The sequence below is a fragment of the Onychostoma macrolepis genome, chromosome 01 (genome assembly GCF_012432095.1).
Source record: "Onychostoma macrolepis isolate SWU-2019 chromosome 01, ASM1243209v1, whole genome shotgun sequence".
Lineage (NCBI taxonomy): Eukaryota > Metazoa > Chordata > Actinopteri > Cypriniformes > Cyprinidae > Onychostoma > Onychostoma macrolepis.
Window position 1 is genome coordinate 38,803,564 of NC_081155.1, and position 26,108 is coordinate 38,829,671.

Below are 26,108 nucleotides of genomic sequence, written 5' to 3' on the forward strand. Positions count from 1 at the left end.
TAGACTCTTAGCATATTATTCATGATAATTATAAGAAATGTTTCTTGAGGACCAAATCAGCATATTAGAATGATTTCTGAAGGATCACGTGACACTGAGAAAACTGGAAGACTGGAAAAATGGCTGCTGAAAATTCAGCTTTTCATCACAGGAATAAATGACTTTTTTAAATATATTAAAAGAGAAAATGTTTGTTAATTGGTAATATTTCACAATATTACAGTTTTTGTAATTTTTTTTTTATACTGTATTTTTAATACAGCCTTGGTGATCATTTTGATCATTGCAAAAACATTTTCTTTAAAATCTTACCAACCCTAGACTTTTGAACAGTAGTGTAAATATGGTTATAATAAATATAGTGTAAATATAATAGTTGAAGCTGTGTATTTAGGTGATTTATTTATTTTAAACATTTCTTTCTATCTCAGCTTAATATGCTAGGACAACTGTAAGTTAGTCATACATTGATTCGTCTTGGTGTCCTACCCATTAATTTTTCATTTGAGTGAGCTGTTCTTTTAAATATACTGCAGACGTGATGGCTCTGTTCCTCGTCTGTCACGTCTAAACTCTGAAAACAGATGTTTGTAGTGTTGTGTGGGTGCTGTAATTTTCAACAGCAGAAATGTTTAAGTTCACGTCATATTGATTGTAGTGGAAGAGCTTTGAGCAAAACTTCAGTTCTTTTTAACGATGTGTATCAGAGGAACTATCATTCAAAACAGAAATTGCATCCAGCTAGATTTAAACTCTTTAATACAAGAAAAATACAAAAATCTGGTTAAATTATGCATGAAATGTTTTTCTTTTAAATGAACAAATGGAACTTTATTTAATAGTTTTCATTTATATTCACCCATATCATAATAAACAGCAATATTTACCTACATATATTTTTGCTGAAGCCTTTCAAAGGGATAGTTCACCAGAAAATGAAAATTCATTCATCTTTTACTCACCCTAGTCTTTAGGGCACTTATGGGCAAATAAAAACCATTACGATATTCACGACAGTGCATAATTTTACATTTCCAACAAATTTGTTGTGAATTATCTTGTAATGATTATTTTAGATGTATGTGTGTGTTTGAAAGTGGTAGAGCATAAAGCTCCCTCTTTGACTATTCCGTAATTGCCCAATAATGATTATTAACTTCAAACGGCACGTAATTGGTCACAGTTTTGCAGAGTCAATATCCTTCATGTATCTGGGCAGAATCTTAATTCCCATATAGGTTCTTCCTCAGATCATTTCTCTCCTCCCTGTTCGCTGTGACGTCCATTTTTCTCAGAGAAGGTCTTTGTTCCTGTTTGTATGCATTTCCTGTCTTTTGAAGTATGATATGGCCTTGGGTGAGGCATTTGAATGCAGGATTCAGCTGATTATGCTTACATTCGCATAGGTAAAACACTTTATGTAATCAGACTCTTCCCAATGCATTTCCGTTGCTCTGAAAGGATAATGGCACGGCGAATGAGCCAAAGTGCCCGTCTCGCTTTGGTGGAGCAGAAATCTGATTTTGGATTCTGATTGATCATTGAACATTACTTATTCTGCTCTCTCTGCTCTCCAGGCCTATGAACCACCACATTCACCGGCAGTATAAATATGTCAGGCAGTAGTTTCATTCTGCTCTCTCATGTTTTACCTGGGTGAGCAATGTAACTCTCGTGGGGATTCTCCAAATAAAAGAAACCGGTGTCATATCTTCTCAATGTTTTGTCTCAGCAAAGAAAAGTGCAGCGGTTGGGACTTTCCTTTTTTGTACCGTAGACTCATTTTGTCTCGCTGTGAAGGAAACGAAAGATAACTTTCTGAAAAATGAAGAGGGAAAGAGAAATACATACTCAAAAAATTTATCGTACTCTGTCTTCTAATTCCTTTCCTTTATGTTCCCTCTGCTGCGATATTCCTACTGTTTGAATGCTGAACCAATTGTCTTTAGAATTAGCTCTCATCTCAAATACAGAACAAAGGTGTCAGCCGTAAGATAGCACTTTCATCACAGAAATTTAAAGAAAAATTGTCAAAATTGAGCAAGTGCATTCAAAGCCTTTCAGTCTGTGGGTGTGATTAAGTTCCTGTGCCTTTTGTTTGATGTTGACAGCTATGTTAATTATGCAAATCAAAGACGGCAGATGTAATTTAACATGCCCTATGATCATTTGAAACATGACCCGGTGGTTAGCTATGATATATACAAATAAATGTGAAATATTAGGCAGTTTGAATATATATTGCAAATGATTTCTTGTGCTTTGTATTTCCAGCAAGCAAAACATAGCTTTTATAAAGTGAATTTGCAGAATTATGTCACAACCTGCTTTTATGAGAATGCTTGAGAAAATTACATCAAAACAGTAGAATGCTGTGTAATGGTATGACATTTGAAGAATTTATATCAAATCTTTTAAATGAAGATTGCTTTTGTTTTTTTAAATCATGGTCTAGTGATTATTAACTTGCATAACTTCTATTATGACTTCAAGTTTTAGAAACTAAACAAAATTTTGTAATGTGTGGGGGCTTGACGAATTATAAAAGTCAATGTGTTTTCACAAAGAGCTGTTTTAAAAGAGAAAACGCATTATACATCAGGAAACAGTTTTACTTTTAATTAGAAAAAGTAAATGTTATAGCTTTGGACTTTGGAGAAATTGTCTTCATCTCTGTTAGGAAACAGATTCTATCATGAGTTCACGACTGAATTTGTGTTTCATTAGCAGGCGCTAATGAGTCTTTTATAGAATGAGTTTAACTTTGAGAATGAGTTTACAGTTTGTGGACTTTTATATAATGCTTTTCATGAACAAGGGACACTCTAGTGTACAATTACGACAAGAAAAACACTTTTTTTTTGGTCAGAACTATTAGATGCTTTAGGTAAACTGTTGTGGATCATAATTAGCCTTGCATGGAAAGTAGACAGTTTTAAAGTTGCTATCTATCTTGTCCATGTGAATGATTGCGAATGATTTATCCATGCAATTTTTTAAACTTTAATTAAACATTTATTATGCAGTCCACTTAAACTCCGCTCCCACAAGTTCACATTCAGATCCGCCTCCGTTTTTGAATGTATTGCTCATAACACAAAATTGAAACTTTAAGCTATGGATGGAACCGAGTCCCTGCCCTACTTTTTTAACCCGATAATTTGTTATACTTCACAGTAGATCACAATATGCAAGGCAAAGTCTGTCACTACTTCCAGAGGTGTAAAATACTTGAGTAATTTTACTTGATTACTTTACTGAAGTATTAATTTGAGGGATTTGTACGTTATTCAAGTACAATTTAAACTGGTTATTTGTACTTTTATTTGATTACATTTCTGAAGGAAAAACAGTACTTTTTACTCCTTACAATTTTATTTCATCTTAAAAAATACATTATGTTTTTATTTCATCTTATGCATAATAAATGATCATTGTTTTCACACATCAGGCACACACATTTCTACTTCAGTTATAACATTCATCAGGTAAATGTCTAGCTTCAAAAGTTCACTATCAAATCTGAGGAAGCATATTGAGGTAGCAAAGTTGCGTTTCCCCCCATAAAAGTTTATTCATTATTCTTTCTGTTTTGATAGAGCCATTAGCTGTGTAATGCTTTATATTAGCTGAATGCACAAGATTGAGGGTAAATAAAGTCATTATGAGAATTCAATGCTAATTAATTAATTAATTAATATTTTTGTGGGAATGATTGTTTTTTAATTAAATGTTACAAATCTTATGTTAAATAAATTGTAATTTATGTTTAGTGATGTTCTTACCTGGTAGTGGATATTATGTCATTATATGAGACATTGAGTAGCAATTAAGACTGTCAATGAGTATTTTTAAAAAAAATATTTATAATTTACGATTTGCTCATTAATTAATCTAATTAGTCACAAATAATTATCAATGTATGCTGATAAAAATAAAAACTCTAAATGCCCCAAATAAACAATTAAAAGTTGAATTATCCTTTTAGACCAGGGGTGGGGAACGTTAATCTTGGAGGGCCACTGTCCTGCGAGAGTTTTGCTCTAACCCTTAAAAAAAAATACCTACATGTATCCTGAAGACCTTGATTAGCTTGTTCAGGTGTGCTTGATTAAGGTTGGAGCTAAACTCTGCAGGGACACCGGCCCTCCAGGTTCAACGTTCCCTATCCCCGTTTCAGACAGTAATGATGAATAGACACTAAAAAGTGGCCTTTCCAAACGTTAATGTTGTATGTTTTAATTCTATGACTCTCCTCATTAATGCAACACATTCTTGTATTCTGTCTGTAATAGGTTTCTAGCCTCTGCATCACATCTTGCTATTCAAAGGAATAGTTCACCCAAAAAATGAAAATTGTCGTCCCAGATGTTTGACTTTCTTTCTTCAGATGAACACAAAAGATTTTTAGTCTGTATAATGCAATGGGACAGGACCACTTCAGAAACCACACAAAGTGAACACGACGGTCAAGTTTTAAATATTGGTATCTGTATTTTTTGTATTCATCATTTCACTTGAGGACATGATTCATTAATGGGGGTTGTATGAATTACTGTCATATTCATTTTTGGATGTCCCATACACTTGCATTATACAAAGAGATATGATTTCTTTAGTTTGTGTTTATCTGATAAATGAAAGTCATATATATATATATATATTAGAGGTCGACCGATTCATCGGTTTTGCCGATTAATCGGCACCGATAGTTGATTGCCACAACTATCGGGTATCGTCAAAAATCCATGCTGATAGTTTCCCGGTGTGCAACCATTGCTGGAGTGGCTGAGAAGGGTCCGCTGGCATTATACAGTACGAGAGCGGCCTCTAGAGGTGGAAATCACTGACAGCACGTGTTGTTTATTTTGACACGTGACACTGCGCGCTGCACAGAGCGGGAAACTCCAGACTCGCATTTAAATACAGCCGACAGAAAAGCCTGCCGCGGAACAGAGCGCCATTCACATAGTTTTCTATTAAATTACATTATATTTGTCCCAAATCATTGTGAATGTATAATGACTTCACCCTAGGCTATAAATTATGTATTGTGCATTTTTCAGCAAAACGTTTGTCTTTCTGTGGCTCTAATAAAGTCTGTATGCTTCATATAGAAAGCTGTAATAGATCGCGCGTTCTCTTTCCGCTTGCTCTGTGTTTTTTAAACACCGAACTTCAAACTCATTTATGCCACATTGTTCATTCTTGAAGCAAACTTATGTCCGTTTGGGGATTAAATAAATTGTTTTAGACCGCCACTTGATTTGAACGCAAAGCGTCTGTGTGTGTGTGTGTGTGATACCTCTGAGTTCTCCTAGACGCAGCGCTGCGCTTTTGCCCGGTGTGTGACTAACTTTCTTTATTTTTTTGATTAGATAATTATCAAGTGTTAAAAAAGCAAATAAAGTGTGTGAGTACACATACAATATCTATATGTATGTAATTTTAATGCTATGGCCTTGTGTAGATATTTAAAGATGGCCATCTTTAAGCGTGATTGTTGAAATTAAATGCTAGCACTTAACAATAAGAGTCCGTTCGTAGCATTAATGAAAACTGTAGAAGTATTGTTCCTTGTTAGAGTTTGTTCATTTCAACATTCACTATTAGCTACTAATAGGCTACATTTTTAAATTTTAAAGTTTCTTCTTTTAACTTTAGCAAACTATGAAATAACTTTAATGATCAATATAGTAAATACTATTAATATTTTTATTCATTTACAAAGTATGGTTCAGTACTGTTGCTGGTTTTTTTTTTTTTTTTTTTTTTAAATAGTAAAGCACTAGCTCTTTTTCAGTATCCATTTTGAAAACTATCGGCTGATTAATCGGTATCGGCCAGTGTGGTCCAACCTAGCTATCGGTATCCGTAAAATCCACTATCGGTCGACCTCTTTTATATATATATATATATATATATATATATAGGATGGCATGAGGGTGGAAGTTTCCCTTTAATCCCTTTCCCTCTGTGTGTGTGTGTTCCACTGTGCTGCATTTTAAATGTTGTTGCACTAGATCAGGGCTCGCAAAATCGCTAGCCCGACGTCCCGGGGCTATTGTGTTTTCCAGTCGGGCTACCAAAATGTATCACTGCCTGCCCGACGGGCTCCTTAAATACAGATCTCCCGCGGGTCCTTAAAAACTCTGAAAGTGAGTTGTATCAAAATTAAGGCCATAAAAAGTTTTAAATACATTAAATGGTGTAAGAAATGTCTTAATTATAATTTCAAGAGGTCTTACAGTTGGGGACGGAAAGACAAGAGTCGCGATACAGCAGGATTAAACTTCAAAAGGCAACGATGTCATTGAATAAATATAAGCGCGGCACGGATGTCTTTATGTGAATGTATCTGAAGGGAACCGACTGTCCTCAGAAACATGTCATTGGCATTTTAATTTCATTTTACCTATAATTCCTGATAAAGCAGCGTTTATGAGCGCGGAGCTGCTTTGTGTACACTGTTTTCCGCTGTTTTTGTGTGAACCTGTATCTGAACTGTAAATCATGTAATTTTATGGCTCAAAACTGTATGTTACCATAGACATTGTCCAACCCCACTCATTCTGTGTTAATTTTACTTGTGCAGCTCTTAAAATGGGTCATAAATTGCCTTAAATATATTTTTAAAAATTCTTCAGATACCCTGTAAATAGTGAAATAAAATTCCTTCCTTCATATTTGTTGATATTTGTGTATTGAAAATATTTTTGATTGACATTTAAACTCCTATCTGATTTTCTATATTTAAAAAAAAAAAAATAATAATAAAATAAAATAGTAATTTTTTAATTCGGGCTAGTTAAATTAATTTTCGGGCTACCAAAATCTGAAGAGTACCTGCCCGAAGGGCTACCAGGGATTTTGAAATTTTGCGAGCCCTGTAGATGTATGTGTTTGACCTGTGCATTTTGTTTCTTTTTCTTCTTTTAACAAAACTTCTGTATATCTGTTAGAAAAAAAGTACTTCTACTTTTTTAATACTTGAGCACAATTTAATGTTGTACTTTTTTACTTTTACTCAAGTATGTTTTTGGCCAGATATTTGTACTTTTAATTGAGTAAAATTTTCACCGAGTATCTGTACTTTCACTTGAGTAAAACTTTTGAGTACTTTTTACACCTCTGGCAACTTCAGTTTCACCTCAACTTTAAACACCTCAGATGTCTGTTAAAGTCATTTTAACTTGTCTTACCTCTGAGATTTTGACTTTCTTGACAGTTTAACAATTAAAATCATAATCGACACAATCTGTTGAATTAATATTTGATTAATTGCATGGAACACTATTTCAGTTAACTAATTTTAATTGCCAAAATTAATATTTACTTGTCTGTTACTCCATACAAAATACATTGCTAGAAATTTAATTTAAAAATGTCGAGATTTTTGTTTTTGATACACTTCCTGTGTAATTCAAAAATAAATAAAATAACACGCACACAAAACATGATTTAACTTTTTTTTTTTTTTTTTTTACTTTAGACGTGTCCCATATTTAGGAAATAGGGTTGTTAGAAACCTTGTTGCAAACCTTGTAATAATAATTATAAATTATAAATGGCTTATTGGGATATATTTTGACCTTGATCTGGGTTATACGCATTTTCTGAGGGTTAAGTGTCCATTTGCTGAAAATGAAAAATAGGCTTTTATTGGACTTTTCAGGCCCTTTTTGTGCCCTATTCATCTGATTTTTTTAAATTAAATTATTATTATTATTTTTTTTAAATGAAATACCTGTCTTTCTTTTCTTACTTTGAAATGATTTTGTTGTAGGAAACCTGAGGATTTGTCCAGAGAGGTCATACAGATTCAACAGCGAGAATTGAACCTGAAACAGCAGAACTACACACTCAATAGCAGGTAAATACACACATTCACATGCATTAAGATATAGATCACTGACTTTGGGTCATAAATTTTGACTTCTCACTCATTGATTTAAGAAAGTTGTGTGGAGGTGAATTTGAGGTAACACTTTACTTTGATAGTCAACTTTAGATATTCTACTAACAGTAAGTAACTTTGCAACTACATGTCAACTAGCAGTCATTAGATTATTAATAGAATGTCTGCTTAATATCTTCAAACACTTTATTTTGATGGGTCCACAACATACAACATATTGACAATAAGATAGAATTAGTAGAATGGCTAAAGTGGATTATCAAAATAAAGTGTAACTAGGGCTGGGCGATATATATCGAACACAATATTCATGCGCATCTCGTCAGTAAAGCCAGTTCTGTGATTAGTGCTGAATCTCCATCACCTGTTTTCAAATAGAGCGCCATTTAATACACAGAGCCGTAGTTCACTGACAAGCTACGCAATATCTTGTTCATTATCGAAGGCGATTCATCTGCGATAATGAACGCAATATTGCATAGCTTGTCAGTGAACTATGGCTCTGTGTATTAAATGGCGCCCAGCCATTGTGTAACCAAATTTGAGAATTTTACACTACAGTTCCGAAGTTATTTTTTAATGTCACAGAGCTGATTGGTGGTAAGAACTAAAGCAATTTCAGATTAAATATTTGATATAGTCGAGCCCCGCTGTCACTGCATGATTTGTAAGATTTGACGTCCTCTGTAACAATTGAGATGGACAGTCTCTATTGAACCTTCGCTTGTGAGCGACCGCTCTACTCCAGAGCGTGTGATCTGTCCCTCAAGTGATAGATTGGGACAGTCTCTCCCTCGCTATGTGGGTTCATGTCTGTTTTTGTGCTTAAAAATGTCATTATTTGACAAGGCCTCTAATGTGGGTCTCTTTTCATCCTGTGCAGTTCTTTCAAAGGCAGTAATGGGGTCTTTTCTTGAGTTTTGCCAGCCAGCATTAGCCGATCTCTTTGATGCTCTTTCAGTCTATATCTGGTCTCTCCCTCTCTCTAATTGTCAGATGGTAATTGGTCGATGGGAGTTGGTGCGTGTCGGCGCTGCGTGGCTCGTCACTTGAGCAGTCAAGTCAAACGAAACTCTGACAATATCAGATCTCACTAATGAGCTGAGTGTTGAGATTGGGCTAATTATGAACTATGATGTCGTCTAAAACTGCTTTGCAAAGTAATGAGTCTGCTGTCATTTCTTCAAGTTCTTTATGGAAGAAGTTGGGGCTGTCTGGTTCTTTCCAAAAAACCTCCTTCCCTTTATTGCTTTTTCATGTGTTTCTATCAGATATAGGCCTATTTTTGCAAATAAACTCCCCTCTGGTGAGTGGAGGTTGTCTATTGTGTGGAAAACAATACTTTTTGTGGACAATACTTTTTTTGTGGTTCTTGTTGTTAATTTCAGACATTACTTGACATAGGCTTGGATCAGTGTCTTATAACATTTTGGTTTCAAAACCATAATTGCCTGTGGTACCTCAGTAGTAATACCTGAACAATACCAATGGCAACAAATACACTATTTTTGGTTGACAAATGCAGTTAAACCCAGGGATGTCAATAGATTTCAATAATTAAGTGTCAATAAATCATAATTAACTTTTTTTTTTTTGATGCATTTGGAAAGCACGTAGCAGATGATGTGAATTTGTAATTAACTTTATTAATATGCCATAATACTAACAGAACACGAGTAACTGTCACAATTTCACACATCACTTCAAATTTTGACAAATGAGACAGCTTATTTCATATTAGGTATGAAATCTGACAACAGTGGAATCATGTTTTGCATATATTAGGCATAATTTGCTGCTTATGCTCAAAGTCCCTTTCAAGGAAAGCCAGTTCATTCTGTTAGCCATATTTGCAACAGCTCCAGGCAGATATTTCAGTTATTACAAACACTCGATGGTGGTTTGAAGTGAGTTTTGAGTAAAAGTGTACTATTAATCTCATTAATTGTCTTATGTAGCATGATGCTAATGTTAGCTCTAATGCAGCTGCAGAACAGGTCCAATTCTTCTTCATAATGCATTTTGTCATAATACTTCACGTAAGGTCGCAAGAAAATGTTTTGTTGTGTTTATTTAGAAATACTTTTGATAATAGTTGGGTAAATGTATACTGGGATTGAAGCGATGTGGCTTGGTAAACGTTTTATTGCCAGTATAATGGCTGAATAAAAACAAAAGAATAATGATAAAAGAATAATAAGGATTATGCCTCATACCTGGCGGAAGTGTGAAAGGTTGTGTTTCCTTAACCTAGTGTGTCATGCATTTCTTTATTTCAACACATTTATAGGTAAATCCTAGTATTTTACATTTGTGATTAATCATGATTAATCACAGTCCATGACTGTGATTTAACGCGATTAAATTTTTTAATCGATTGACAGCACTAGTTTCTATAGAAGCTGCAGTGATGTTATGCAATGATTTTACCAGTTTTTGATTGGCTCTTTTATTTACAGTATATAGCCATGTGGAGTAGGGCAGGGCAATATAGCAAAAAATTTGAATCTCAATATTTTTCCATGTTTTGGTGATATTCAATCATATGGGGCTATCATTATATTTTTGCATTTACTCCTGAAAAAAAAAATGTAAAAAGTGATTTGCACCCTAACAAAAAGTACATGATTTGGATAAACAGCTATTTTTATAGAGTGCATACAAATTATTTACTTCAAAATCAGCACTAGTTAAAAAATAATGACTGTAATCACTTACTGCTTTTTACTAAATGAATACATTTAAAAATCATATTTACCAAAATCAAATATGCAAAATAAAAACATAAAATTGAAGCCAAAAATGCAGTCTTCCTACAAACATTTTTGGTTGGTGCAACAACAAAACGATAGCCGCCATATAGTGTGTTGCAGTTTCCTCAATTCATAGCAATACGAGTGCACCATCTTGGCATCTATGCAGCCTTTGGCTTGAATTGCAGTATGCATTTTAGTGTGTCAGTTCCACATTTCTGCTTTGAAATAGCCTTATTGAAGTTATCTTATTTGCAATCATTGTACTGAATTACATGTACATTGACCTCCCTGCTCAATCTATATCTGTGTATATGAAAACCCATACTGATAGTTCCCGTTTGCAGAGACTGCTAGTGAATGAGCCACGTTACTGCATGAAGGTCTGTTATTGTGATATCATGTATTTTTTATTTTGTTGCTCATAAACTTCATGTAAAAAAAAATGAGGTTGTTTGGTTTACATGTTGGATGCATGTTGGCAGATAATTTTTTCCTAAATAGGCTACGATACGCACCAGACGATAATCATTATGGAGGGTGTACCCTCAGCTGTTTTGGTGATTAATTTTCAAACCTTTAAATAGAATTGCGGTGGCTGAATAGAATTATTACCGTAATGCAATAATGTGATGGACCGTAAAATCACCCTCTTTGTGTTATAATGCAAGTGCTTTAGGTGCTTTACATACATGTGTTTGTGTGTGTTGGCATTCATTCATGGTGTCCACTTGGTTGAATAACTCCATTAAGCTACTCCTATGTTGAGAAACTGGGCCAACTAAATCAATTACCCTATTCACTAACGAATAGAGGCAATTTGCATAATAAGCCTCAGTATGTGCTGAGGTCATATTGATAGGAGACGAGTATGGTTTTGTGATTAGATTGTGCATTATTGTCTTATTGACCCTCCACAGCAGGCCATGATGATTTTCATTACAGCTCAAATTGGGCTGGATAGTTAGCATCTGGAAGAGATGAGAGGAGTTAATCAATTTAGCTATGAGGACACACACACACACACACACACATGCTGACTTGCTCTTGCAAACGCCGGCCCACACAAACTCACCCGCCCTCCTCCTACAAACAAATTTCCCTTGTCAACTACCTCCAGAAAGCACAATTACGTCCACCCGTACAGTCTTAGCACTTTCTCTTCCTTGAATCCAGCATATTCAAAGACTCGCACACACTTTTCCAGCACATTTGATGGAATTGAACTCTTGCTGTGGGTAATTTCTCTCACTCTGCAAGGTCAAGTGGAAAAGTGCTCTCCCAGTCAAAGTCTATCTGTATCAAACATCCTTCCTTTATCTCTAGAAGACACATGCGCACACAAACAAACAGCTTCTTCTCATATAAATACGTGCTGCCGTTTTGATGTCCGTTATTGTTTTAACATTGACACCGCACAAGAACTGCACAACTGCAGTATCAAATACAGCAATATGAAAATGCGAAGTGTGTAAAATGTGTTAGTTAGTGACTAGTTAAGCTAATTATTGTAATGAATATGGATTAATCACAATCAGATATGCACATTCATTTATCTTCACCAGGGGGGTGTTTTCAGGGCTGTTTCTGGGAATTGTTTATGGCTCACTGTCTTCCACATAACAGTGTGCCATTTCCCAGAACGACCCAGCAACAAAGAGCATATATTCAGCTGTGAACACTCAGAAGGCAGCTTTTATGTTATAAGGAAATGACCTTCCAGGATATAGAGGATGCAGTTCTTTGTGTTCTCTCCAGAGCTGCTCTATCCTAATGTTATTCTGCCGTTTTCTATCTGTCTCTTTCAGCATTCGCTCTGTGGAGAAGGCCCGCACTGAGCTCATGCCCGAGATCGCTCAACTGCGAGCCAAAGCTCAAGAAGAACAGAAGAAACGAGAGAACCAGGATTCGCTTGTCCGTCGCCTGCAGAAGAGAGTCCTACTGCTCACCAAGGTAAAAAAAGAAATGTCTAAATAAACACATTCAGTTACTCGGTCTCGTCAAAACAAAAGGGTTCATACTTTCTAAACATACTATACATTTCAGAACTGAAGACTTTCTCCCCAGTGCAAAGTGGCTATTTCTCACTAGAACAATAGATAGGTAAAACCCAAAATTAACACAAGTGAACTCATGATATCAACAACTAAGAAAGTATTGTATCTTTAAAACATTTAATAAAGTAGAACAATCATTTTCTGTCCTGCTATGGTAATATGATATGCCAGAGTAACAAGTTAGAATGAGTTCTGTTGGATGCGCAGAAACTTGAACCATCTAAACTTACTTTCTTAAAGGGGTAGTTCACCAAAAAACTGCAAATTGTTATCATTTACTCACCTTTGTCATTCTAAGCCTATAAGACTTTTTTTCACCATTTGTCCCTCCACTGCATGCAGCCACAACTTTGATGCTTCAACTAGTAAGTAGGACATCATAAAAAGAAATCCATATAAATAGAGCACTTAACTAATGAGAATGTTCTCATGCATCAATTAAGCACTCAATTCAGATGGATTTGTGATATCTTTAAGATTTTTTTTTAAGCATTATGGTTCACACCAGACGCGAAGCGAATATGTGCATCCCGTCACTCACTCTAGATTACTCGCGGGATGTTTTTCGTGTCACTCGCACGAATAAAAACACAGCATGATAAACCACGGTGGAGATAACTACAATCGCTGTTTTGTACCTGTTGTGAAAGTCCCAAATACGATGGAAAGCCAAATGCGAAACGCCGCCATCCAGAAGAGGCTATTGATTCTGCATTAATGTGTTAACATTTTACTACTGTATATAACGTACACTGATATTATTATTTTTTTATTATTGATAGTTGCATCTCTGTAGCTATGCAAATAAAATACAACTGATTTTAATTGTTTTCTATGATCCAGACCTATATCATAACAGAGGGCTATAATAATGCTCTCTTCCATTTTCTGATTCAACCGGACGTGTCAGTAAATTCTTCGCTGATTGGCTTGCGCAAGAACGTGGCATGTGAATTTTCTGCTCGAGTTGAAATTTTTTAACTTGTGCGAAAGACGTGATTGAGGCAAATATAGCGTGCGAATGGCATTTCACGTCATTCGCGTCGCCCGGCGCGAATTTGCCTCTATTCACAGCTTTGCATGGACCTTGTATGTAATCTACTCGCACGAATAATTACATTCGTGTTTGGTTTTTTGTTTTGATTCAAATTTTTGTTTGAACGTAACCTTTAAGTGAGGGAAAATAGTCAAAATTCTGATATGACCATGTGATATGATCATTCTCTCAACCTTAGTATGGCCTGCTATAACTTCTATAGAAATCTACGTGTCGTCCTTCCTGGCATGATGTTCTCTCCGGAGGCTAGGACGAGATTTAGACAAATCACTGGAGCAGCGCCTTATTGTGTATGCGAATAATACTCTTGTTCTTTGTTTGTCAACAGCTTGGTAAACTGGTAATTAACAAAGGCTTCAATAAGCTCCTAAATAGGTGGTATTTGATTTAATGAGGTCAGTGTTTGAGTGTAATGATGTCCATACTGGAGACATTTAGAACATCCTCACCTCCAGCCTACTAGCCTGGAAGCTGCTCTAAACACACATGGAAAATTAGAGCTGTCAGAACAAGTAATTAAAAGTAAAGATAAGCACGCTCATATGTTTCTCTATTATTCAGTAGTTAATTATGTTGGTGGTATGCTCAGTTAAATGCTTGTCCAGTTAATTCAAATTTTTGTATAAGCAGTAATGGCATTGCACAACTTTTCTACAAATATAATTTCAAACAAAACAACGATCAGACAGGAGATAGAATTTAGTCAGTTCAGTGCAATTAATTGTATTTTAATCATTATCACGCTTTGTGCCTCTCTCAATTAATGAAGAGTTATAGTCTTCATTATTGGCCTACTGGTTATATATCCTGAGAACTTTTTTTAATTTGACATTTTTATCATCTTGCATTGCAAACAAGCTTTCACATTTGGGATTGCCAGATGTCAAGTGTTTAAATCCTCCAATCAGGGGATTTTTTCTTTTTCTTAAATGGATATGTTTTCTGCCCAGTGTATTACTTAATCTTTACTAAACTTGGCAACCATTTGCACACACATACACACACTGTTAAAAAAAGTGCTGATGATTTAAAAACAGAAAAATGTGTATTTTGGAGTTTCACTGTAATGTTTTGCTTAAAAAAAACAAACAAAAACAAAGTGTTATGCAGTCATGTTCCTTCACGAGGCAGCTTGTGCTATTTGCTGCAGTTAAATCTGCAAGCAAACCTTGTCAATGACAAACATGACAAATATACAAAGTAATTTTTAATAGATATTTTAATGGAAAATTTTTTTAGGATAATTTAGAATTATTGGAATTAATATTAGGAGTTGCACTGTTATAGCTTTTGAGAGCTACTTACGGTTTTACCAGAAGAGACGGTGTTAATATTTAAGATAAAATAGTAAATCAGGAAACTAGATGAGGTAAGCTCTGCATGTGATTTGACGTTCTCTTGATTTGAGGTTACATGAACGTGCAATAATTGATTCTGATTAAATGTTTAAAATATGCATCTCAAATGAGAATAATTGATTAAAATAATAATCGAGATGGAGTTTATCTCGTTAACAATTATCTTGCAGCCATAGTCAGTTCAGTAGTGTCCAAACTTTTGACATGTTCTGTATATGATGATGAACCTGTTTAGTTCTATGAGTTTCATAGAACTAATAGAATTGACATGCTTGAATCTGGAGGCTGTTTGTCACTAGCCATTATAGACAACTTCAGCACTTCATGTGCTGCAAAACCAGGAAAATGCATCAGCTGTCTTTAGAGCATTTTAGATTAACAGTTTTCTAGCTATGATTAAAAGCCATGATAAAAAGGTTTTATTGTAGCATTGACCCAAGTTCTCCATTAAATGAAGATCCATAGGGGTGGGAAAAAAAAACTGCAGTGCGGCACAGATTCGTTTCCTTACTCACTCACCCACATAGATTCCCTCTCCGGCACAGAAACTCAGAGGCCAGTGCCAAAATAATAGAGTCCTAAATGAGAGTTTGCTATCTGTGGGACGAATGAGGTGAGTTTAAGATAACAGCAAGGGTGAATTTCATTACAATGGAAGCAGAAAAATAGCTTTGGAAGGTGTGTGTGTGTGTGTGTAGTACGTATGTGTGTGAATATACTGATATGTGCTAGTGTGTTGAACCCCTTAGGTGGTATAACTCATATTAAACCTGAACTGTTTTCATGACTTCAGGTAATAAAACGGATACCTCTTTGACCTTTAAAAAGTAGTGCACAGATAAGAATAAAATCTTTATTTCTTTCCTTTCTTTCTTTCCTTTCTTACTTACGACTTGTAATAACTATGTCTATTATGTATTTCATTCCAAAATTAATAGGGAGAAGGGACATTTACTGTATTACAACAATGCACAATAATTTAAATACTTTATATTTTATTATTTAAATGATATGGTTTTACATGTTCATACATTTAAAAAAATATTGCATTCATAAGAATTACCTTTGGAAATAACAAATTACAGAAACTTAATGTCCTTCCATTATATTGAGACAGTAGAGGAGAAGTGTTCTATAATTTATATTTGCCATAATTTCACATTGCACACAAAAAGGTGTGGTGGGTTTTTTTTTTTTTTTTTTTGGGAAGTGTGACATTCACAAATTTACTGATGTATCTGTATGGAAGCTTTGATGTCAGTCACATTGATATTTACATCACATGAATTTAACTAAAGCTCCACAAATGCATCATTAGCTTTTTCTTTAAAATGTTGTTAAAGACCTTTTAGTGAAGGTTATTCAGCATTAACCTTAGCAACCTTTGTTGTTTGGGAGCATATATGGGCATGTGCCTGTCATAGCTTGTTTTTAATCTGTTGGTCGTTTTTGTATTCTCAGTTCACACTCCGTATAATGAATCACAATGTTTTATTGATCCTGCTGGTTTCGGCTTTAGAGACTAGACTAGATTTAATTTCGGTTTAATCGACTCTAAAATGAGATATTTACACACATGACTCAGACTCAGAAGGGAGCTCGTTCACCCCATTAATTCTCCTCCTCCTGTATTTAGAACGTTACAATGACATTACAACTGAAGCCTGCCAATTAAAATGTAGTACATCGATTAGGTTGACCGGTAAAGCATGTGAATTAAGTTCAGTAATAAGTGAAACACAATCAAGCTGTTGTAATTAAATTTACATTAAGACAGTAAGCAGATTCTTTCATTTGGAAATTGTTTTTTTTTTTTTACTTGCTCACCCGACAATGAAGGCCAGCATCGTCCATTTATGGTCCTGCAAGTGTTTCAGCTAGTTTTATATGCATGATATCTTTATATTGTACTGACCCAGCTTGGCCTGAATTGAGTTCTGGAATTGAAACTTGTGCTTTTGTATGTGGGTCAGGAGCGCGATGGAATGAGGGCCATATTAGAGTCGTACGACAGCGAGCTGGCCACAAGTGAATACTCCCCTCAGCTCATGCTCCGGGTCAAGGAGGCAGAGGACATGCTGCAGAAAGTCCGGACACATAATACAGAGATGGAGGTGAGAACTACATTACCCATAATGCACACTAAATCATTCGTTCAAATGTATGTTTCAAAAAACTGTTCTGAACACTAATTCAGCAATTTGTTTGCATTACTGGAACATTTTTATTTTTTTTTTTTCAATAACCTATTTATTTATTTATTTTAAGGATATAATAGGCCTTTAGGTGTGACTTATTCAGTTCAGCAATTTGTGTGGATAATTCTCATGGTGTAAATTTAGGCATAAGCACTCTTTACTCATCTCATTAAAAACAATTTTGTGTTCCTTGAGCTGTATCATAATGCATTGCATGCAAACATGGAACAATAAATGTCAAATAATTCAGTTATTAAATGCCTTTTCTAATCACATATTTCTGTAGCTCAATTAATGGAGATGTTGCTTCTCGCCTGGTGTTTGTATTTCTGTGAATGACAGAATAGTTTCTCTAATGGGTGATAATTCACTTTTTAAGCTTTAATGATAATTACATTCCTTCACATTAAGAATGCAAATGTCTTTATTTTCTGTCTGGGTTTGACTTATAAGTAATTGAATTAATCACATGTTAATGCATTGACTTTGGATTGCATAGTGCAAAACGATGTGGAAAACATGCCTTGATTTGCTTACAGTAAACTTTTTAAATGTAAGGTGCTTGACCACGATGGACAAAATGATGATAAATATATTTTAGCTATATTGCTAATATATAGTTTTTTTCCTTGGATACATCAGCAGAAAGATCTGTCAGAAGCATCTAGTAATAAGTTATGCGATATGTTATGAGACTAAAAACTTTTAAGTGTTAATATTAGCTATACGGTTGATTTCAAGTTATAAAATGTGTGGTTCAATTACTTTCAAGTTATACTATGTAATAAAAAACAGTGTGCTGGTGTTATAAAAATTCTAGACCTCTACTCATGCAGACTGGTCTGTCTGGAAGTTGCATCCAGATAACTTCCTTGACATTGATAGCACTCATGACTTTGTAATCAAGGACTTTATGGTTTAGTATCTAGGTTCTTGTTTTTATGGGAATAATCTGTTTCACTCTGATAGACTCAACTGTCTAAAGCCCAGGAGGAGGCAGGCACCTTCAAATTACAAGCTCAGATGGTAAGTCACATTCATCACCATGGGAACTTCCTTTTGGCATTTATACGATTATGTCAGCTACCTTTCCGATCATAAATCATTGATTAAAATTTGTGCTATAATGCATGCAAGAAATGGAAAACCACATAAGGCAGAAGACAAGATATTAGACCGAAATACAGAAATAACATTGCCGCTACGCTGCAGGTGTTTCATTTGCTGGGATTTACAGTGAATTACTGTTTTTGGCATACAGCACCAATCATTTTGTCGTCTCTTTTTTTTTTTTTTTCTTCTTCTCCAATCACTTGCTCAGGTGACTGCTGAACTTGAGGCACTGAAAGAGCAGCAGGTGTCTAATGCAGAGAAAAACACCTTAGCAACAGCAGAGGAAGTCAGCTCTCTCAGGTAACAGAGTGATATGTGAGAAATTAAATTTCATACTTTTCATCATACATGTCTGGTCTGATCATTATGGAAGCCTGTTTTTGAGTAAAATTAATAAATAAAAGTAATGACAGTAATAACATTAGTTATTTATTAATTGTGTGATAGTGTGGTTTTTATTGAGGCTTCCATAGATGACCAATATACAACCAACAGTCGCTACCACTCATGCCGCTGAAAATAGCCAGCTCTTATTGAAATGTTCATGCCAGTTTGTCACTGTAAGTCACTGGCGTTGTGAACGGGGGTTTAGACTGAGAGAAACTGAAGTCTGTGGGTTTTTTTTTTTTCATGGCCTGTTGCATTGCCTAATTACTATGGAAATGTGATTATACTACATTAGCTTTTGTGGCCTTGCTTGAAAAGTGAGCTTTCATTCAGTGCCTACTTTCTCCTTTTTCCTCTTTCTTTTTGATCCTGTAATTATTCTCTATAGAATTTCATTTAATCACTCCTGGAACCATTTCACTAAGCTGTTTACACCTTAATTGAATATTTGTTGTACTGAATGCAAGTCCAAGACCCCACATGGTAATCTTCAAAACCAAAACTAAACCAACCTGAATGCTTACCAAATTACTTTCTGAGAAATTATACAGAATATTCAAGTTATTTTACAGGCATATCAATTTGAGTTAAAATGTGAAAATTGATATTGAATATTAACTGTAATTTCAGAATTTCATAGTATTTGATTATGTCCTTTTGCTCATGATTTGTCACACATTTACTTGATTACAAAAATGGAATGCTCTTACAATTTAAGTATTTAATTTAACACCAGAAAATTCTAAATTAACAAGATTTTAATTCGTGACATGATTAATGAACATTTTAATTAATTTATTTATGTACTATTAAGTAATTTGATTTTGAATCACAAGTTGTCAGTGTGGTCTCAGAATTTTGAACCCCACTTATTTATAGAATGCGTTACTCTGCGCTCAAACTTCAGAACCTGTTGTGTTTACCTTTATTTATCTCTTCATGGTGGAACATTATTTTTGTTGTGGCCGTGTTCCTCCATGCTTTTCTGAAAAACAGATGTTGAATATTTTTGAGATTAGATTTTTTGACAATGGTTTTCATTATGCTTGGACTAGAAGTGACATTGTATATGTATAAGTGTATGTGTTTGTTTTTTCAGGCAGAAGATCGAGGAATTGGAGGCAGAACGTCAGCAGCTGGAAGAGCAAAACAACATTCTGGAGATGAGACTAGAGAGGCATAACCTCCAGGTGATACTTTCATTTTGTGCAAGATTTCTAGAACCTAAAACATGTTTACAGTAGGAGTGCAACAATATTAATTAAAATAATATGAAGATTAATAGTAAAAAAAATCCACAACTAACTTTTTATTAATTAACTGGATAAGTGCTCCGTGGCCATCTCTAGTGATGGGAATTTCATAGAGCCTGATAAGAATCGTGGGTTGTTGTTTCAGGTGCATTGACAGTTTGCCTGTGCTGTTTAACAGCTTCATTGCTTATAAATGGAGTATTTGCTGGAGTCCATAACCCTGTACGCAGACGGTCATTGAGCTCACGCTGAACTGTTACCTGAACCAGTAAACTTGTTGTGACAGCTTGGGCGATTACTGTATATTGGGATAGGAGTATTCTTTTATTGTCGTGCTGTTTTGTTTCTCATGCTTTTAAAGGTATAGTTCACTCGAAAATGAAAAGTGTCATGATTTACTCACCCTCATGTTACTCTAAACCTTTGTTGTTCCAAATTTCTTTCTTCTGTTGAACAAAGAATATTTTGAATAGTGTTGGTAACCAAACAGCTGCTGGTAGCCATCGACTTCCTTAGTATGGGGAAAAAAAATCCTATGGAAGTCTATGGATACTGTCAACTGTTAATTCTGATTTATCATAATCATGGGGCTCTAGTTTCTGTTAAACTGAGAGAGGGGGTATTTTAACATTGGAAAGAATTGCACATTTCACCTTTAAGCTTGGCTAATGGCCTCAGTGGTGGTTGATGATAGCCTGATGGTTAATAATCTGACCCGCATGATACACACTGAAGGACATGCCGTGATTTACCTCATAATTAGGCATGCTTTTAGCTAGCAAAAAGTGCATACTAGCAAGTCAGCTATTGTAAGTTTTTAATTAACTTTTTTTATTGTAATGTTGTCTGTGTGTGGAGTGATGCAAGACATCAGTATGAGATCAATTTGTCAGCTTAGTGGTCATTATTCATAAATATTTGACATTTGAATGCAATGATTGACCAATCAGATTCAAGTATTCCAGAGACTTGAGTAATAAATAAATAACTTGATCAAAGCTGATCAATTTTTGCATAAGTGAGGTAATTTTGGTATTCTTTTTGTAATTCTGGTATTAAAAACAGTATGTAGTTTAAATTAAATATGATTTCTTCACAAAACTTTTTTTTTTTTTTTTTAAACTCCCTCTGTTTCTTAAACCAACATGGGTTCATTGCTGGTCTAATTGTTAATTGGCCAACTATCCTTGGTATAAGCCATTTTGGGATGCAGTACTGAAAATGAATTTGCAATAGACTCTAGTTTGAGACTAGCTATGTGTTTGTTTTCACAATTGTTGCATCTGATTTCCACAGTAACTCGGGAATATGTGTTTCTTCTTGATCGCCACTTGAGACCATATTGTATGTTGCCTAGGGCTGGGTATCGTTCAAAAATTTTCGATACAGATACATTACCTTGAGTTCGATACCGGTTTGTGAACGATACTTTTTCCGATACCAATTTTATGAAATCAGTTTTAACTTTGTATAAATGTCAACAAGCTGAAAAAATAAAACCAGACTCAAAGCCTCATCTCCTGAGCCACTGCACAAAGGAACAAAATATATCCAACACAATAAATCAGTGCAAATAGTTTTAATAAAGTTCAAATAGTTTTCAGTTTACACATCTGTTAGGCTACGTTTACACTAGTGCGTGTTCGTTTTAAAACGCATAGCTCAGACAGAATCATCATTTCTATTCATTTATTCTAGGTTGTTAAAGACTTCAAGAAATTTAAAATCTTTATCCACTTTCATAAGTGGGTGTTTTATTTTCTTTCACCATATGTTTTATTATTAAATTCTGTGTTGTAGTATGTCTAATTATTTGAATGCATAAAAACAACTTGGTTTATTCAAATTTATTCTTAAAATAGCCTTATGAAATGTTTTCTTTTTCCTCAGAAATTCTGTGTTCTGTATCTGGTTTTCAAATGAAGGCATAAAACGTTCATTTCATTTATCTTTAAATTATCGAAAATCAAACTTTATTTATTTATTTTGGCAAACAAAGGGGGTTTACTATTAAAATTAAAACATGGAAGAAATGTTGTGTGTTCATTACTTAAAAAAAAATAAAGTTTTAATAATTTTAATAGTAGCCTAGTAGTAGCAGTATGTACATTCTGCTGAACAATAGTAATATATTTCTGCCACAGTGTCTTCCAAGTTAAACCGAACTTTTATTTTGACGGGTTGCCGTGAATACCGTTACAGTTCTGTGTGTATATGATATGACGCTAGTTTTACTCAAATCAAACGGTAAAATGCTCATGAAGTGACTCTCAGAGCAGTTCTGGAGATGTTGTTCGTGTGTTTATGTCCTCATTTAGTGAGAAGGCAGATGCTGAAATCACCTTGAGCGTCACGCACGCTTCACTCTGTGTGTAGTAAACAAAACCGCGCGATATAGAGAGCAGACTACTCCGTACGCTTTCGAATCGCTCTCGCGGATGTCAAACACTGATCATTCTGCGCCGTGTTGCTTCTAGTCGAACACACCTAGTGCTGCAGGCTTATTGGCTCACTGACATTGATGAGATTAACCCCTTAGGTATCGAAATTTGGTATCGAACAACACAGTGTTTTTCGATACTCGATGATATCGAGGCAATTCGGTCAGTGCCTAAAAAGTCTGCCTAAAACTTGATACCCAGCCCCAGTGTTGCCTGCAAATCTCCACACCTACAAGTCCTCTTCAAATCACTTTTTCTATAATTTTCCTTTAGTCAGTTACGACCAAGTCCTGTTATTCCCTTTCCTTCCATCAACTTGGTGTTTCCACTTATAGGTGGAAGGAAAAAATAAATAATTATCCTGATAAATGTAGACTTGAAGTAAATCCTGGTCCTTGTACTTCAACAAGGAGCTTTGGCTCTTCACATGTAATATGATTTTACCTAGTGGTGGCACATGTACTGTAGAAAATTACTCTGGCCATGCTGGGGATTTCCAGCTTTTAATATGCTTTTAAAGATATTAGTTTAATAATAGCACCATGGTGTTTTTATTTATTTCTGTTAGTCAATAAATAATGTAGAGGCACTTAGAGGAAACTCAGACTATAAGTCCTAGTGTTTAAATTTTTATGTTGTTTAGGTATGTGGTTGTGTATTGGTATACTATATTTATATTCTAGGGGTGGGGATAAAATCTGTAAAAAATCAGCAATATAAAATAACTTCCTGTCCTGTGTTGCAATAGAACATTGTAACTATTCATTGAATGCATTTTTTGGATAATCCAGTAAATTAAATTCTTAGTCACATCTGATTTCTTTTTTATTAGAAACTTGATGAAAACATATCAAAAGACATGATTCATTATTTGTATTATTCATACAAATGATTAAGCCTAAAATCAGTGCCAAAATGACTTCATATATGTAATATGTGAACAAAATATTTAAAATGATATAGTTTAGGTTTTCTCATGGTAGGTTTATTTAACCTCTTAACTGTCACCCGTCCCCTCTGTTGGACGCCTAAGTTTACTTCACTATTTTACAATTAAATCCTAATCTAATCATGACAAACTATATATCGTTGGAAAGGTCTAAAGGACTCCTGAATAGATATTTTACCACTTTTTGTGTAAAAAAAAATGTAGGAAAAGTAATAGATTAATTTATGACGAGAGTGCACCTGAAAAATCTACATCATAACAGGAGTTCTGACCTTTGTCACAGACAGTTTTCTTAGTTGCCTTTTTCCCTACCACGCTTTAGAAAACATAAGAAATTATATATCAGTTGAAAACTTAAAATCTCAAAATTCATCCTTTGAAACCCATTTTAAAATCAGACATTGCATTACCATGGAAATGGTACATCAAAACCATATTAATATTAACCAAAATGTTTTCGTTCATGAATTATAAAATTTTAAGTTTGGATAGTGCACTTTAATGTCTATGTTCAAAACTGTGAGTGACAGTTAAGGGGTTAATAACTCAATTTCCGTGTTGGCAAATACCTGAAAATTCCTGCACTACTGTCCCACTGGTATTGGTATTGGGTTGGCCTGTTATAAGCAACATTTAACCGTTCTAGTCAGTGACGTAATGTGACAATGTAAGGCCACGTCACTTTTCTGCCATTTTTGTGGCACTGCTATATTTATTCATCCATTTATCCTTCCTTTTCACTTCCTGACTCAATGATGCGATCAGTGGGCTGAAATGCAGTCAGACATGCTCCATTAGACCTCAACACTGGTGCCAGCCCAAAACAAACTGAAAAGTCTGGAATTCAAGAGCTGCGTCACTCATTTCGTCCTGCTCTCTCAATCACTCAGTCTTAATGTGCTTAGACTTGGGCTCTAATATTTATAGGCCTCTTCCTCTATCCATTATCTGACGCTTCAAGTGTCACAGTAAAAATAAGCGACTTCAGACAGTTAATAATACCCACCCACTCAACACTTGTCAGTTTGAAGAGGGTTTATTTTTGGCCCAAGGGCTAACTTTTAATGGTTTTCATGTCTTTTTCTTATTGTTGTAGATGATTCATTCACGATTCAATCTGTATAACATTCTTCTTGAAGGTTACAGAGATGTACATGTGAACTTCATAGCTGTACTATTGGGGTTGTCACAATACCAGTTGTCGATACCAGTAGAAATGAAATTTTGCAGTCCTTGAAGGCAAGAGTAATTGAATGCAATTTTAAAATGTATTCGTTAAATATAAGAATAATTTTTTACTGAATTTAGTTTTAATTAGGTTTATTAAAATGCTTTCAAAAAAACATTTGACTTTGTTCAAGAGTATAGATCATAGAGTATAGATCTTCCCCAACTTATTGTGTAACACTTTAACAAAAGCTTAATCTTTCATTTTTAGTAATTCTAGTTGTTTCTGTTCTCTCATCGCCTTCTGTTCTGCAGTTATGTCATCTGCTCCTTACCCCTCGGTCTTTCTTCCTCTTCTCTGCCTGTTCAGCTCAGGGTGATGTAATTTGCTCAGTAATGAGATGTTCAGATCGAGGCATTATTCTTTGATGGGGCCCTTAATTCACCAGAAGGCTCAGTAATGGCTTTTAAACCCCTGAAGTTTTACACCCAAATGAAGAATCGTTCCAGAAGATAAAGCCTTTCGTTTCAGACAGGGATGAACTATCACTTCTTTGGTCCTTTTGTTTGGAGGGTAATTCGGATAAATGTATTTTTACGGTATAAGAGCCTTCAGGCGAAATTGGACTTGATTTTAACCTCTCAGGTTAACTGGTTAGCTTTCATGAAGCTCATTTTTAATAAATGAGAAATTGGACCCACCTTAGTAATGTCTCTCACTTGAACTTATTTATTTCCAGGTTTTCTTTTTCACTGTCATAATTCTGAGAGTATATTTTATTGAAGAATTTTGATGCTTATGAAAGCAAAATACAATTCAAAGGAAATGATTTTCAGATTGGATGTGTTTTAAGGATTGTAGAAAACTGCATGCTATGCTTCCAGACTTCTTTCATTTTGTCTTATTCACTTTTATTTTAATGTTGATTTTAAGTAATTCATCAACAATTACAATAGTTTAACATGCCAAAATTATTATAACTCATTCATCCTTGTTTTAATAAAATTTCGACTTAATTTTCTGACTCTCTTAACTAGGGCTGCAACTAACGATTATTTTAATAATCGATTAATCTGTCGATTTATTTTTTCGATGAATCGGGTAAAAAAAAAAACAAGAAAAGCATTAATTTCCAAACCTTTATTCAAAAACAGAACTAAAATCTTTAGAAAGTGCACAAACATGTTGCTCCTTGAACATCCCTGAGCTGTTATAATAATAATAATAATAATAATAATAATAAAATAAAATAAAAATGGAGTAACACAAAAAACATACACATGTATGCTTTACATCTGCCAAATATATAGACTTTTTTTTTTTTAAATAAAGTGCCACCTGAGCTGCCAGAACAATAAATAATTGATAAAAAATAAAGAACAATACGAATCAGAAAATGTAACAGGATTTGTTTGAATGTCAGAACTTGTTCTCTACACTACACTGCAGACGCACA

General features: G+C 34.6%; 1 protein-coding gene across 1 annotated transcript in view; it reads left to right on the top strand.

The window, feature by feature from the left end:
* Positions 1-26,108, top strand: part of mad1l1 (mitotic arrest deficient 1 like 1) — a 68,037-nt gene that overhangs the window by 7,896 nt on the left and 34,033 nt on the right. Inside the window, exons 10-15 of the mRNA XM_058769841.1 lie at positions 7,787-7,873; positions 12,480-12,624; positions 17,117-17,257; positions 18,311-18,367; positions 18,663-18,754; positions 19,941-20,031. Of these exons, the coding sequence (XP_058625824.1) occupies positions 7,787-7,873; positions 12,480-12,624; positions 17,117-17,257; positions 18,311-18,367; positions 18,663-18,754; positions 19,941-20,031 (613 nt within the window). The remainder of the gene's footprint in view (positions 1-7,786; positions 7,874-12,479; positions 12,625-17,116; positions 17,258-18,310; positions 18,368-18,662; positions 18,755-19,940; positions 20,032-26,108) is intronic.